The 15276-nt window shown below is 45.1% G+C and overlaps 1 protein-coding gene across 2 annotated transcripts in view; it reads left to right on the top strand.

Annotated features, from left to right (window-relative positions):
- rer1 (retention in endoplasmic reticulum sorting receptor 1) overlaps nucleotides 1–15276 on the top strand; it is a 39032-nt gene that overhangs the window by 16007 nt on the left and 7749 nt on the right. For both annotated transcript variants that reach the window (XM_070860448.1, XM_070860449.1), the window contains exons 2-5: nucleotides 3530–3617; nucleotides 4378–4482; nucleotides 6047–6146; nucleotides 12293–12371. In XM_070860448.1, the coding sequence (XP_070716549.1) occupies nucleotides 3537–3617; nucleotides 4378–4482; nucleotides 6047–6146; nucleotides 12293–12371 (365 nt within the window). In that variant the 5' untranslated portion in view covers nucleotides 3530–3536. The remainder of the gene's footprint in view (nucleotides 1–3529; nucleotides 3618–4377; nucleotides 4483–6046; nucleotides 6147–12292; nucleotides 12372–15276) is intronic.

The following is a 15276-nucleotide window of genomic DNA, read 5'->3' as shown; positions in this document are numbered from 1 at the left end:
TATCCTAATTAGGCGGGAAATTGATGGGATTGAAGGCCGATAAATCCCCGGGGCCTGATTGTCTGCATCCCAGAGTACTTAAGGAAGTGACCCTAGAAATAGTGGATAATTTTCCAACAATCTATCGACTCTGGATCAGTTCCTATGGACTAGAGGGTAGCTAATGTAACACCACTTTTTAAAAAAGGAGCGAGAGAGAAAACGGGTAATTATAGACCGGTTAGCCTGACATCAGTAGTGGGGAAAATGCTGGAATCAATTATTAAGGATGAAATAGCAGTGCATTTGGAAAGCAGTGACAGAATCGGTCCAAGTCAACATGGATTTATTAAAGGGAAATCATGCTTGACAAATCTTCTGGAATTTTTTGAGGATGTAACTAGTAGAGTGGACAAGAGAGAATCAGTGGATGTGGTGTATTTGGACTTTCAAAAGGCCTTTGACAAGGTCCCACATAAGAGATTGGTGTGCAAAATCAAAGCACATGGTATTGGGGGTAATGTACTGGCGTGGATAGAGAATTGGTTGGCAGCCAGGGAGCAGAGAGTCGGGATAAACGGATCCTTTTCGGAATGGGAGGCAGTGACTAGTGGAGTGTCACAGGGCTCAGTGCTGGGACCCCAGCTCTTTTCAATATACATCAATGATTTGAATGAAGGAATTGAGTGTAATATCTCCAAGTTTGCAGATGACACTAAACTGGGTAGCGGTGTGAGCTGTGAGGAAGATGCTAAGAGGCTGCAGGGTGACTTGGACAGGTTAGGTGAGTGGGCAAATGCATGGCAGATGCAGTATAATGTGGTTAAATGCGAGGTTATCCACTTTGGTGGCAAAAACACGAAGGCAGAATATTATCTGAATGGCGGCAGATTAGGAAAAGGGGAGGTGCAACGAGACCTGGGTGTCATGGTTCATCAGTCATTGAAAGTTGGCATGCAGGTACAGCAGGCGGTGAAGAAGGCAAATGGCATGTTGGCCTTCATAGCTAGGGGATTTGAGTATAGGAGCAGAGAAGTCTTACTGCAATTGTACAGGGCCTTGTTGGGGCCTCACCTGGAATATTGTGTTCAGTTTTGGTCCCCTAATCTGAGGAAGGACGTTCTTGCTATTGAGGGAGTGCAGCGAAGGTTCACCAGACTGATTCTGGGGATGGCTGGACTGACCTATGAGGAGAGACTGAATTAACTGGGCCTTTATACACTGGAGTTTAGAAGGATGAGAGAGGATCTCATGGAAACGTATAAGATTCTGACGGGACGGGACAGGTTAGATGCGGGAAGAATGTTCCCGATGTTGGGGAAGTCCAGAACCAGGGGACACAGTCTTAGGATAAGGGATAGGCCATTTAGGACTGAGATGAGGAGAAACTTCTTCACTCAGAGAGTTGTTAACCTGTGGAATTCTCTGCTGCAGAGAGTTGTTGATGCCAGTTCATTGGATGTATTTAAGAGGGAGTTAGATATGGCCCTTATTTTTAAAAGGATCAGGGGTATGGAGAGAAAGCGGGAAAGGGGTACTGAAGTGAAGGATCAGCCATGATCTGATTGAATGGTGGTGCAGGCTCGAAGAGCCGAATGGCCTACTCCTGCATCTATTTTCTATGTTTCAGCAGGCTGCTTGTTGGTGGTTTTCTCAGAAAGATACAATCCCGTAAATCTGATTATCATCATAACAATGAATTTCACCACTAACCAGTGTTCTTTCATCATGACTGGATGTAATCGTAGAGCGTGATCCCAAAACACTGGCAGAAATAGAATCCCATGTTATAAAAATGTAAGGGGCTCTGACCAGTGGTGAATATGGATGTTGTGATTGGACTATTTTCCTGAAAATTAATTAGACTCAGATCTGAGACCAGAGTTGAAGTGTAAACTGATGATTGATATCTAAACCACCCCACTCCCTCCTGTGAAACCTTTAGCTGCTCAATGCTACTGTGCCACTTGCGCAGAATTCCTTCAATTATGTTTCCTGATGAAATCTTAATTATTCTTTGGTTGAACAACACTGTGCGCTTGTCAACAAAAAAGATGTGGTGTCTCTCCCCGAACTCTTAGAGCAGGCGCACGACAATGTAACCCCTCACAATCTTGTTAGCTTAAAATATCCCACGGTGTGCGCTTTGTGAGCAGCCTCCGATCCGGAGCTCCAGCCGGATCAGCACACAGACGGGCTGGAAAGCTTTAAACATCAGAATGCTTTAGCCGACTTCTAAAGTCTTGAGTCTGGCATATCATAGCAACCCGCTAATTAAAGGAGCTGATTTCATTGTTTGTGTTCTAAACCCACTATTGTAACATCGGGTGCATTGGTTGCTTTTGTGCCTAAGATCATCGTAACTTTACAGTTGATATTTTGGTAAAGATCCAGCATCACAAGTTTTTACTTGATCTTGAGATAAGGCAACAGTGGCGAAGTGGCATTGATTGCCCATCCCTAGCTGCCCAGAGGAGATTACGTGTCAGTGCCTGGGACAGTCACATGTTGGTCAGATTGGGTAGGAATGGCCGGTTCCCTTCCCTTCCTTGAAGGCATTAATGAACCAGTTGGGTTTACACCAGAATCTAGTGGTTTTCATGGTCATTCTTTTAATAGTGCAGGCCCACAGATTATATTGTATTCAATTTCATAACTTGTTGGGGTGAGATTTAAATTTGCAGCCTCTGACTTGCTAGTCCACTATGCTTTTGTACCCCCTACAGCTTCAATCAGGAAGAGTAAGAGTGGGTTGGGGTTGGTAGCGCTTTCTGTTCAGGGTGATGAAACAACTACTACTGCCATTTCTTTAACACTGTGAAACATACCAAGGTGCTTCACTGTGGGCCGTGAAACTTGAGCAGGAGCAGGATGGAAGGGAAGGAGACTGAAATATGGTGGAAGCGGGAGGTTTTAAGGAGGCATGTGAAGATGGGGAAAGATATAAAAGGACGACTTGCATTTATATTGCGCCTTTCATGAACACCGGACGTCTCCAAGCGCTTTACAGCCAATTAAGTACTTTTGGAGTGTAGTCACTTGTATATGCGGCAGCCAATTTGCGCACAGCAAGCTCCCACAAACAGCAATGTGATAATGACCAGATAAACTGTTTTGTTATGTGGATAAATATTGGCCAGGACACCGGGGAGAACGCCCCTGCTCTTCTTCGAAATAGTGTCATGGGATCTTTCACGTCCATCTGAGCACTGCCTCAGTACTGCACTGGAGTGTCAGCCTAGATTTCCTGCTCGAGTTCCTGGAGTGGGACTTGAACTCACAATCTACTGACTCCGAGGCAAGTGTGCTACCCTCTGAGTCACAGCTGAGACAATATAGCACGATGAAGGGATTTTAGGAAGGAGTACTACATTGTGGGGATAAGATGGTTGAAAGTTCTTCCACTGTTGGTGGATTGCACAGTTGAAGGAGAGGACAGTGAGGGGAGGGACGGGGAGCTGGAGGAAATTGCAACGGTTGGGAGGGGTAAAGGTAATGTGAGAAATAAGGTGTCCAGCCTCTCTCCAAATCTATTCTGTTTTTCCAATAGAAACAGTATGTCAGAAGGGGATAGCAGTGGAGATGCCATTCATGGGAAACCATCAGCAGTCGGCAGGTTTTTTACACAGATTGGACAGGTAAGATCATCCTTATCTCTCCCCCGCACCGTGACGGGGTAATTAACAATCATCTAATCTCCCAATTCACAATGGAGTATTGCTGTCTCTGTGGGAAGGAAATTCCTGTTTCTCGTAGTTTATTAGGTAATTCTAGTTAATTATTAAATATGGGGAACCCTACATTTATCCACTTTAAGAATGTGAGCTTAATCCAGCATTTGCCGAACCAAAACTGGAAAAGTATGAATACACACTATTGGTCTGTAAGGGGTTAGATCCCAATGGAAAGGGAGGAGACTGAAATGTGCTGGAAGTGGGAGGTTTTAAGGATCCCATTGCTGTTGATAGTTCAGAGAAAACATTTTTTTATCCCTTCCTGTCAAGCGGGCACTGATTCGTGCTGGAGTATCTTTCCATGGCTACCTAGCTGTCCCGTGGCGCACGTGGCCACCGTGTTGGTAGGCTATCAATTTATTGGGAGCGAGAGAGACTCACTGGCATGGATTTCTCAGTTCTTGCCACACAAGCAGCTTTCAGTATGAGCCCCTGCGTAGCGTTCCGGAGCAAAAACCCTGGATGACTATCGCCCACGTCTCTACCCCAGCCCAGGACCCCCGAGAGCCGTCCGCGGCTGTGTTTGGCTGAGATCACCAACTCCACACCTTCTCGATCTGAACGTCGCTCCCAGGTGGGGCTGTGCATTAATCCGCAGGCTGCTCCAACCTGCTAAAGGAAAAATCAAGATATGAATAAACGCTGAATATTATTTTCTCCTTAGGTCTACCAGTCCTTCTTAGACAAGTCCACACCCTACGGCATTATTCGATGGATTGTAACATTTGTCTTTGGTGCAGTCTACATGATTAGAGTTTATATCCTGCAGGTGAGTACGTTGTTTTGTCCGCCCGGTAACCACGCAACAAAGCCCGTTAATCTCACCGTAAAAGTATTGTCTCAGCGCAGATTCTAGCCTTGGTCTTCAACAGAAAACCGAGAAGCAAACCCCCACACCTTTCTTTTTGCTGTGGAGATTTTCCAGGTGGGGCACAGTGCGGGGCGATGGGTTAGACACTGCCCGTTCACCTTTGCGACCTCGATTCAAATCCAAACTGATGGCATGAGTTTCTGTGGCCTGATGTAAAAGAGTCCCATTTTGTATCTACTGCCACCTGAACTGAGTGCGGTATTGGCAGTAGCAATGGTGGAAAAGCCGGTGAGGCACACCAGTTACCCTTGTGTTTTGAGAGAGGCCATGAGCGCCAGCTAATCCTTACTGAATGGACGTTGCAGCAAATGTAATTGTAGTAGAGGCTGGTTTTAGATCTAACAACCTGTCTAATTGCTGGCAAGCATTCTGTTTGCCCCTCCCCTCCCTGTTTGCTCTCCCGAACAAGCTGACTTTTCTGGGGTACAGTTCCACAGTCATTGTCTCGCCTCTGGAAGTCTTTCCAAGTGTCGCACTTCTTTGCAAATCCAGACAGTGGGTGTTGCCAGGCTATCTGACTACGTGGAGCATCACAGTCAAATTCATCTGAAGTCCACCTGCAGCAGCAGTTTGAGGATAGTGATCAGGAGCTAATTTGTTCCCCCCCGGAATAGCCTGGGACACTAAGGCCAACTGCCCCTCCCCACCCTGAGGCCAGTTCACTCGACACAGACTAGGGATCATATCAGGATCTTCCTGGTCTGCATGCCTTAGACACTGATTGTCACAGGAAGGATCAAAGATGCCAAAAATGGACAGTAACCATCCTGTTTGACTTTTTCTTGGGCTTGTGATAGGAACATAAGAAGGAGTAGGGAACAGGAGTAGGCCATTTAGCCCCTCGAGCCTGCTCTGCTGCTCCAATACCCTCCTTTGGCCCATGTTCCTTAATGCCTGTGGTTAACAAAAATCGCTCAATCTCAGATTTAAAATTAACAATTGTCCCAGAATCAACTGCTGTTTGCGAAAGAGTTCCAAACTTCTACCACCCTGTGGTTTCCTAACTTCACTCCTGAAAGTTCTGGCTCTAATTTTTTGGCCAGTGGCAATAGTTTCTCTCTCTACCCTATCAGTTCCCCTTAATACTTTGAAAACTTGAATCTAATCGCCCCTTAGCCCTCTAATTTCCAGTGAATACAACCCTAGTTTGTGTAATCTCGCCTCGACCCTTGGAGTCCACGTATCATTCTGATAAACCTGTGCTGCACTCCCTCCAAGGTCAATATATCCTCCCTGAGGTGTGCTGCCCAGAACTGAACATGGTACTCTAGTTGTGGTCTAACCATGACTTTGTATAGCTGTAGCATAATTCTATCCCCTTGTATTCTAGTCCTCCAGATATAAAGCCCAGCATTACATGAGCCTTTTTGATTATTTTCTGTACCAGTCCATGACACTTTAATGATCTACATACCTGGACCCCAAGTCTCTGGATGCTAATTTTAGGTGTTTTTCTTATTAGGGATGGTACATTGTGACGTACGCCTTGGGGATTTACCACCTGAACCTCTTCATTGCTTTCCTGTCCCCAAAAGTTGACCCTTCATTAATGGAAGATTCAGGTACTGAGATTTGTGCAAGTGAAGATTTGACGTGTCATTAATTTTCAGAATTCCAGCATTCGTGTGAAATTTGATTCCTTTCGTTTAGAGAAGAGTGATCAGAAATATTACTCGATGTTTTGGGAAAAAAAACTCCCCAAACCCATCTGAGGGTTTATCTATCAGCAAAGGGTGACCAGACTGGGTCTCTTTTTGCTTGAAAAAAGGCGGCTGCGGAATGACCTAATTGAGGTCTTTAAAATGATGAACGGTTTTGATAGAGTAGATACAGAGAAAGTGTTTCCACTTGTGAGGAAGAGCATAACTAGAGGCTATCAATATAAAATAGTCAACAAGAAACCAAATAGGGAATTCAAAAGAAACTTCTTTACCCAAAGAGTGGTGAGAATGTGGAGATGAATGTTGAGGAATAGTATAGATGCGTTTAAGGGGAAGCTATGAGGGAGAAGGACATTTATGGTTATGCTGATGGAGTTAGATCAGAAAGGATGGGAGGCGGCTTGAGTGTAGCATAAATGCCGGCATGGACTAGTTGGGCCGAATGGCCTGTTTCTGAGCTGTATATTCTATATAAACAAAGTATGTACGAATAGTTGAGGAAATACAAGTTCAGAGTGAATGGGAAAAATGGAAAATGGAATGGGCAGGAATTAAAAATGAATATACAGCTAAAGAATATGTCTGTCCACACCATATTTTTCAGTTTTGTAGGAGGGGCCACATCCAAAACATTGTCCTCACGACAGCTGCTGACTGATCTGCTATTTGCTTCCAGCTCATTCTGTTTTTATTTCAAATTTTCAGCATCTGCAATATTTAGCTTTTAATTAAAGAGCTGAATAGCCTTTTCTTGCTTTGTCGTCATAGAACGTTCCAGCACTGAAACAGGCCGTTCAGACCATCGAGCCGGTGTCAGTGTTTCTCTCCATGAGGCACCACTTCCCCACTCCCACTCTCCTGCTTGCTTCCTATTCCCTTTAACATTCCTCTTTATTATGCGGTTATCTACCTCCCTTTTAAAAGAACTTCTGGACTCCTCTTCAATAATGGTTTGTGGCAGAGAATTCCACGTGCTAAGCACCCTCTAAAGAAATGTGACCTGATTATGTTCTTCAATCACCGAGCGTGGAGCCCATGTGTTTTAGTAAAATCTATGTGTGTTATGTGATGTGCTCATTTTTGCTTTGTCTCAAAAAGTGTTTTTAATTTAATCCCGGCTGAAACCCCTATCTTTTAGTGTTCCGTACTCCAGGAGGAATGGGAGGGTGATCATCCAGCGGTGTTGGATATCCAAGTTGGCGCTGTTAGTGATTCTGGGCGACGTGGTGCTAAAGTTTGCTCTGTAACCTCCCCGGTGTGGTTCTGTCCTGCAGGTCCCAGCTGGTTGCCTATCCCTATTGGACCCCTCTGAGGGTCAGCCAGGAGATCCACGCTTCCTGCACATCCACCAACTCTCCTGGCTACCCAGAAATACTTGCAGTGTGGAGTGTGGTATCTTTATGTTGATAACGAGCCTGTTGCGGGTGGCAGGTTGTCAGTGGAAAATTGCTTTTAATGGCTTGCTGCTGTTGATGTGCACCAGTGACTGGCTCTCTCCTCCACACGTGTGGGAAATAATTACAGCTGCAAAAGAAATGTCAAATTTAATCAATGAGCTTTACTAGTCTGACTTAGTTTGTGCTGTGAATGTGTAGCAATTACACTGGCAGTGAACAGGGGGCTCCCATGGGCCCTAGCTCGCTGAGTAGGGAAAAGGCAATTATTAATTCAGGTGGACTGTTTTTAAATTCACTCTTCTTTTGCACATGTTTTCACTTGACGCTATTCTTCCAACTGATACTCTGTATTTAGCCCCCTGAGTGCACAGTAGAAATGTGCAAATATGTCACTAAGCAGGGGGCATATATTTAAAGTAATTGGCAAAAGGATTAGAGGGGAGTTGAGGAAAACTTTATTTGCCCAGAGGTGGTGGGGGTCTGGAACTCACTGCCTGAAAGGGTGGTAGAGGCAGAAACCCTCACCGCATTTTAAAAAGTACTTGGTTATGAACTTGAAATGCCGTAACCTACAGGGCTACCGAGAGCTGGAAAGTGGGATTAGGCTGGGTAGCTCTTTTTTGGCTGGCACAGACACATTGGGCCGAATGGCCTCCTTCTGTGCTATAACTTTCTATCAGACTAAGGTCCTGGATTTTCATGGGGAAAGGCGGGTTACGGTGGGGAACTCCGATGCGGGCAGGAAATCCGGGCGAACGGATTTCCCACAGGCCCTCCCGACATTAACTGCATCTGAAGATAGTGAGATGGAGCGGCTGGCTGGCTATGGGCGGGTAGGCCTGCAGCACTAGGGCTGCACAGAGGAGGGAGGGATCGGGTGGGGGTCGGAGCCGGTCTCTGGAGGATGGCCGGGGGGGGGGGGTGCAGAGAAAAGATCGGGACGTTGTGGGACCGAGGGGTGGAGGGGGGGTAGGTATTAAGGCACTTGCCTCTTAGGTGTGGCAGAGCCCCCCTCTTGCCCCCCTTGCTGTAACTGTCTGGTTTTACAAAATGTAAAAAACCCGTCCACATAGTGTTAAGAACAAAATGAAGGTTTAAAAAAGAGGCTTCCAGCCTCATTATAATATCTAAATTGCCCCCTGCTGGGTCCTGCCTCTGTTACAGGGTTGACGGTGGATAGGCAATAGCAAACATTTAAAGATCACATGGATGAACTTCAACAATTGTACATCCCTGTCTGGAGTAAAAATAAAACTGGGAAGGTGGCTCAACCATGGCTAACAAGGGAAATTAAGGATAGTGTTAAATCCAAGGAAGAGGCTTATAAATTGGTCAGAAAAAGCAGCAACCCTAAGGACTGGGAGAATTTTATAATTTAGCAGAGGAGGACAAAGGGTTTAATTAGGAGGGGGAAAATAGAGTACGAGAGGAAGCTTGCCAGGAACATAAAAACTGACTGCAAAAACTTCTTATAGATATGTGAAGAGAAAAAGATTAGTGAAGACAAACGTAGGTCCCTTGCAGTCAGATTCAGGTGAATTTATAATGGGGAACAAAGAAATGGCAGACCTGTTGAACAAATACTTAGGTTCTGTCTTCACGAAGGAAGACACAAATAACCTTCCGGAAATACTAGGGGACCGAGGGTCTAGTGTGAAGGAGGAACTGAAGGAAATCCTTATTAGTCAGGAAATTGTGTTGGGGAAATTGATGGGATTGAAGGCCGATAAATCCCCAGGGCCTGATAGTCTGCATCCCAGAGTACTTAAGGAAGTGGCCTTAGAAATAGTGGATGCATTGATCATTTTCCAACAGTCTATCGACTCTGGATCAGTTCCTATGGACTGGAGGGTAGCTAATGTAACATCACTTTTTAAAAAAAGGGAGAGAGAAAACGGGTAATTATAGACCAGTTAGCCTGACGTCAGTAGTTGGGAAAATGTTGGAATCAGTTATTAAAGATGAAATAACAGCACATTTGGAAAGCAGTGACAGGATCGGTCCAAGTCAGCATGGATTTATGAAAGGGAAATCATGCTTGACAAATCTTCTGGAATTTTTTGAGGATGTAACTGGTAGAGTGGACAATGGAAAAACAGTGGACTTTCAAAAGGCTTTGACAAGGTCTCACACAAGAGATTGGTGTGCAAAATTAAAGCACATGGTATTGGGGGATAATGTACTGACGTGGATAGAGAACTGGTTGGCAGACAGGAAGCAGAGAGTCGGGATAAATGGGTCCTTTTCAGAATGGCAGGCAGTGGCTAGTGGGGTGCCGCAGGGCTCAGTGCTGGGACCCCAGCTATTTACAATATACATTAATGATTTAGATGAAGGAATTGAATGTAATATCTCCAAGTTTGCAGATGACAATAAGCTGGGTGGCAGTGTGAGCTGTGAGGAGAACACTAAGAGGCTGCAGGGTGACTTGGACAATTTAGGTGAGTGGGCAAACGTATGGCAGATGCAGTATAATGTGGATAAATGTGAGGTTATCCACTTTGGTGGCAAAAACAGGAAGGCAGAATATTATTTGAATGGCGGCAGATTAGGAAAAGGGGAAGTGCAACGAGACCTAGGTGTCATGGTACATCAGTCATTGAAAGTTGGCATGCAGGTACAGCAGGCGGTGAAGAAGGCAAATGGTATGTTGGCCTTCATAGCTAGGGGATTTGAGTATAGGAACAGGGAGGTCTTACTGCAGTTGTATAGGGCCTTGGTGAGGCCTCACCTGGAATATTGTGTTCAGTTTTGGTCTCCTAATCTGAGGAAGGACGTTCTTGTTATTGAGGGAGTGCAGCGAAGGTTCACCAGACTGATTCCCGGGATGGCAGGACTGACATATGAGGAGAGACTGGATCGACTGGGCCTGTATTCACTGGAGTTTAGAAAGATGAGATGGGATCTTATAGAAACATATAAAATTCTGATGGGACTGGACAGGTTAGATGCGGGAAGAATGTTCCTGATATTGGGGAAGTCCAGAACCAGGATAAGGGGTAAGCCATTTCGGACTGAGATGAGGAGAAACTTCTTCACTCAGAGTTGTTAACCTGTGGAATTCCCTGATGCCAGTTCATTGTATATATTCGAGAGAGAGTTAGGTATGGCCCTTACGGCTAAAGGGATCAAGTGGTATGGAGAGAAAGCAGGAAAGGGGTACTGAGGTGAACGATCAGCCATGATCTAATTGAATGGTGGTGCAGGCTCGAAGGGCCAAATGGCCTACTCCTGCACTTATTTTCTATGTTTCTAAAACAGGAAGTGGGTGGGTTGGTGATGGGTTCAGTTTGGGAATCTGATTTTTAACAATTTAACAACTCGCTCCAAACCCACCCATTTATGTAAAAAATAGTTTCATGTTAAAACTGACCCCTAGGGTTCACCTGACTGTAGGATTGCCTTTCCACGGGTACCAGCACCCCTCTGGTCATTGGCCTCTATATTGGTTGTCACTGTGCCTATATGATGATGGAGGTGATCACAGCTGAGCCCGATCCTGTTCTTGCACCAGCATGGGCCACTGGTCAGTGATAGACAGACACTCCTGTATCCACCATCAAACCTTCACCTAGATTAGTCAAGTATGACCTACTCATCATCAATCCATGTGGACCCTCTTTGATCAGCTCTCACTGGTGCAAGTGCTCGGTCACTCTGTCTCTGACCATAGATTCCAGTAAAGTCGGGTGGTGACCTGACCCACTGAGCAATTGGAACTAGAATATAGGTCTCGTGAGTAGGAGTGTAGGTGAGAATAAAATCCTGCTTGCAACTGATCTTTTCTGCAGCTGTAAGAACTACCAAATGACTCATTTATCATTTTAAAGAAATCAAATAGTATACTGTGTGTAATTTATAGAATATTTCCTGTGCAGCTGTGAGATTTGATTAAAAACAAGCACAAGTGATGTCACACGTGAGCAGGGTCAATCTCAGGATTCCTCTGTGACCCACCCTATTTGCCTAGAAATGTTTTGAAGAGAAACATTTTTTTTAAAGTAGCTACAGCTCCAATTACCATGTCTTAAATTGTGGCTGCAATGGATCCATGACATAAAACCATAACAGATCAATGATCTAGAACGTCCCCAAACACAATTAAACATTGAACGGCTGGGTACAATGCACCCTCCACGTCAGCTGTGGTTCACGGGGCAGCACTCTCGCCTCTGAGCCAGACGTTTGTGGGTTCAAGCCCCGCTCCCGAGACTTGAGCACAAAAACTTTAGGCTGACATTCCAGTGCAGTGCTGAGGGAGTGCTGCAATGTTGGAGATGCCGATTTTCAGATGAGACGTTAATCCGAGGCCCCGTCTGCGCTTTCAGGTGGACGTAAAAGATCCCATGACACTATTTCAAAGAAGAGCTGGGGAATTCTCCTGACCAATGTTTATCCCTCAAACAACACATGATAAACACAGATTTTCTGGTCATTATCACATTGTTGTTTGCTGTGCGCAAATTGGTTGCTGCATTTCCCTACATGTCAACAATGACTACACTTCAAACGTACTTTATTGGGTGTAAAGTGCTTTGGGACGTCCTGAGGTTGTGGAAGGCTAAATATAAATGCAAGTTATTTCTTTCTGTGAGGATGCTGCGTCACGACTGCTAAGGAATGTTAATGTTATTTCTCTCTCCTCCCCAGATGATGGACCTGCGTTACCAACAAAGCAGAACGAGGAGTTTAGACCCTTTATAAGAAGGCTGCCAGAGTTCAAGTTCTGGTAAGTGATTTGGAGACGACAACAATCTTACTCCCCAGTGACCGCACCACCAAATCCATTGCTGCTTCATACTGTCTGGAAGCCTGGTCTTCTACCTCTTCACATGATCTAACGAGAGACTACAAGCAGAGTACTGTAGAGGGTTTTTAGAATTATTTTTGGATGTAGTGTGTCTGGCAATTGACAGTTAGCCAGAGCTGCACAGAAGTGTGCTTGTCATGATATTTTGTATCCTGACTTAAGCACGCTGATATACTCAGCTGACTCACTGTGTTTACATGCCAAGGGAGGTGATAATGCAGGAGGCAGTTCGACAGACCGTGAAAAACATCCTGATCACTTTGGACAGGAAAGAAGTACCAAGTTGCAGTTTAAAATAGTTACCAGCTAACGAGTACACCATTGAATTCTATAGAATTTTACAACACAGAAATAGGCCATTTGGCCCAATTAATCAATGTCGGTGTTTAAGCTCCACACAAGCCTTGTGTTACCTTACTTCATCCCAACCTATCAGCATATCCTTCTATTCCTTTCTCCCTCATGTGCTTATCTAGCTTCCCCTTAAATGCATCCATGCTATTCACCTCAACCACTCCATGTGGTAGCGAGTTCCACATTCTCACCGCTCTCTGTGTAAACAACTTTCTCATTGGAAGTCCTTTCACTTCTATTGGTTGTGTGGAGGCTGATCTGGTGATATTTACCTGTTCTGTCAACTGTGCTGAGCCGCACACTGGAGCAAAATAGAAAGCTTTTTAACCCACACATCACAAAAGTGCTGAGCTGGTGTCTCGAAACACTTCTTGGGGGCAGAAGGTAAGTAGTTGTACCTTCACACAGCCTCCTACAAGGAAGCCTGCAGGAGGATGCATAATATGTTGTGTTATACTGAAGGGGCCCGAGAGGTACCAATAATACCTTGCATTTATGTAGCAGCTTTAGCATTGGACATTCCAAGGCACTTCACCGAAGCGTAAGGGGGGGAAATGGACATGTGTCCAAAAGCTTGGTTCAAAGAGTTGAGTTTTAAAGAGGGTCTTTAAAGGAGGAAAGGGAGATGGAGGGGTTTAGGGAGGGAATTCCTGAGCTTGGGACCTAGACGGCTAAAGGCACGTCTGGTTCAGCCTGAGACAGTTGCTGGGAGTGGTGGCAGGTGTATGGACTTGGTGGCAGGGACTGAAGATTATTGCTGACACGGGTCTTTGTGAGCACTCCCTACTCTCCGTTTGGAGAAAAGAGATTCTGCTATGGTGAAAAAATGTCCCAATGGTCAGGTTTCCCCCCCCCCCCCCCAAAACTGACCAAAACAAACCCAGAGCAGTAGCTACCCAATTTATATCGTCTGCAGCATTCCCAAGACGCACTAATCCTGCACTCCATACTAGGAACAGAAATATCACCTGTCTGGATTGCTCAGTAGTTTGTTCTGAAGACTGTTAAACATGGTGATGGGTTTCAGTTCATGCCCGACACCCAGCTAACTAGACTACTAATTTCCAGCTCACTACACTTTCTTTTCATTTGTCACATGAATCACACGAATTTTAAAGAGATCTTGCTAAAATTCCAGGACTCACGATTAAGAGTGTTTGCATTGTTTTATCGAGATTATTGGATACCAGTCAATGTCCCAGGGCACTACACAGAGTTGAAACGAAGTGTAGCTGAAGCTGAGCTAGAATCCTGGGAATGATTGGTCCAGGACATGCAGATGTAATTCGGCCTCCATTTTAAAGTCAGATATTTTGCCTTTATTTTTATATAATAATTTTGATTCAATATTATTTAGTTAAATGGAAAGTGCGTGGCAATTTGGGAATTGGAGAAGATGAGTCGTTTGGAGCATAGCAGTTTGTCTCTAGTATAGGCCAAGGACCAAGGAGAGACACAATTGAGGTGCTACAGTGCCATCACTGGTGGGAGGATGTAATTACAGTGTGACAAGTTTACATAGGGAGTGTCCATTATAAATGTGGATATAGGATTTTATATTGCGGAAAGGTTGACACTGGCACGGAAAATGAGAGCTGGGCATACAATGGCTGTTGTGTTTGTTCATACAACAGACATCTCTGTACTTCAAAGCAATTCATTATATGTGAAGCTTATTTTAAATGTTACTGAGATGCAACAATGTGCTATATAAATGCAAGGCTGCTTTCACGCTATGTCCAAATGGAAAGGACTGGAGACAGTGCTGGCCGTTGGATTCTGCACAGCTTGTGTCGGAGTTTGGCTGATGGAGGAGCATGGAGCGGGAAAGGCAGTTCTTCAGCTGGTGTTGTGCCCTCGCCAACCACCTGGCCAATGCTCACTACACTACCCCACAGCCAGGCAAAAACGCAAAGACAGAATATTATCTGAATGGCGGCAGATTAGGAAAAGGGGAGGTGCAACGAGACCTGGGTGTCATGGTTCATCAGTCACTGAAAGTGGGCACGCAGGTACAGCAGGCGGTGAAGAAGGCAAATGGTATGTTGGCCTTCATATCTAGGGGATTTGAGTATAGGAGCAGGGAGGTCTTACTGCAGTTGTACAGGGCCTTGGTGAGACCTCGCCTGGAATATTGTGTTCAGTTTTGGTCTCCTAATCTGAGGAAGGACGTTCTTGCTATTGAGGGAGTGCAGCGAAGGTTCACCAGACTGATTCCCGGGATGACTGGACTGACATATGAGGAGAGACTGGATCAACTGGGCCTTTATACATTGGAGTTTAGAAGGATGAGAGGGGATCTCATAGAAACATACAAGATTCTGATGGGACAGGACTGGTTAGATGCGGGTAGATTGTTCCCGATGTTGGGGAAGTCCAGAACCAGGGGACATAGTCTTAGGATAAGGGGTAGGCCATTTAGGACTGAGATAAGGAGAAACTTCTTCACTCAGAGAGTTGTTAACCTGGT

The sequence above is a fragment of the Pristiophorus japonicus genome, chromosome 18 (genome assembly GCF_044704955.1).
Source record: "Pristiophorus japonicus isolate sPriJap1 chromosome 18, sPriJap1.hap1, whole genome shotgun sequence".
Lineage (NCBI taxonomy): Eukaryota > Metazoa > Chordata > Chondrichthyes > Pristiophoridae > Pristiophorus > Pristiophorus japonicus.
This window is presented reverse-complemented; position numbering and strand designations above follow the sequence as displayed.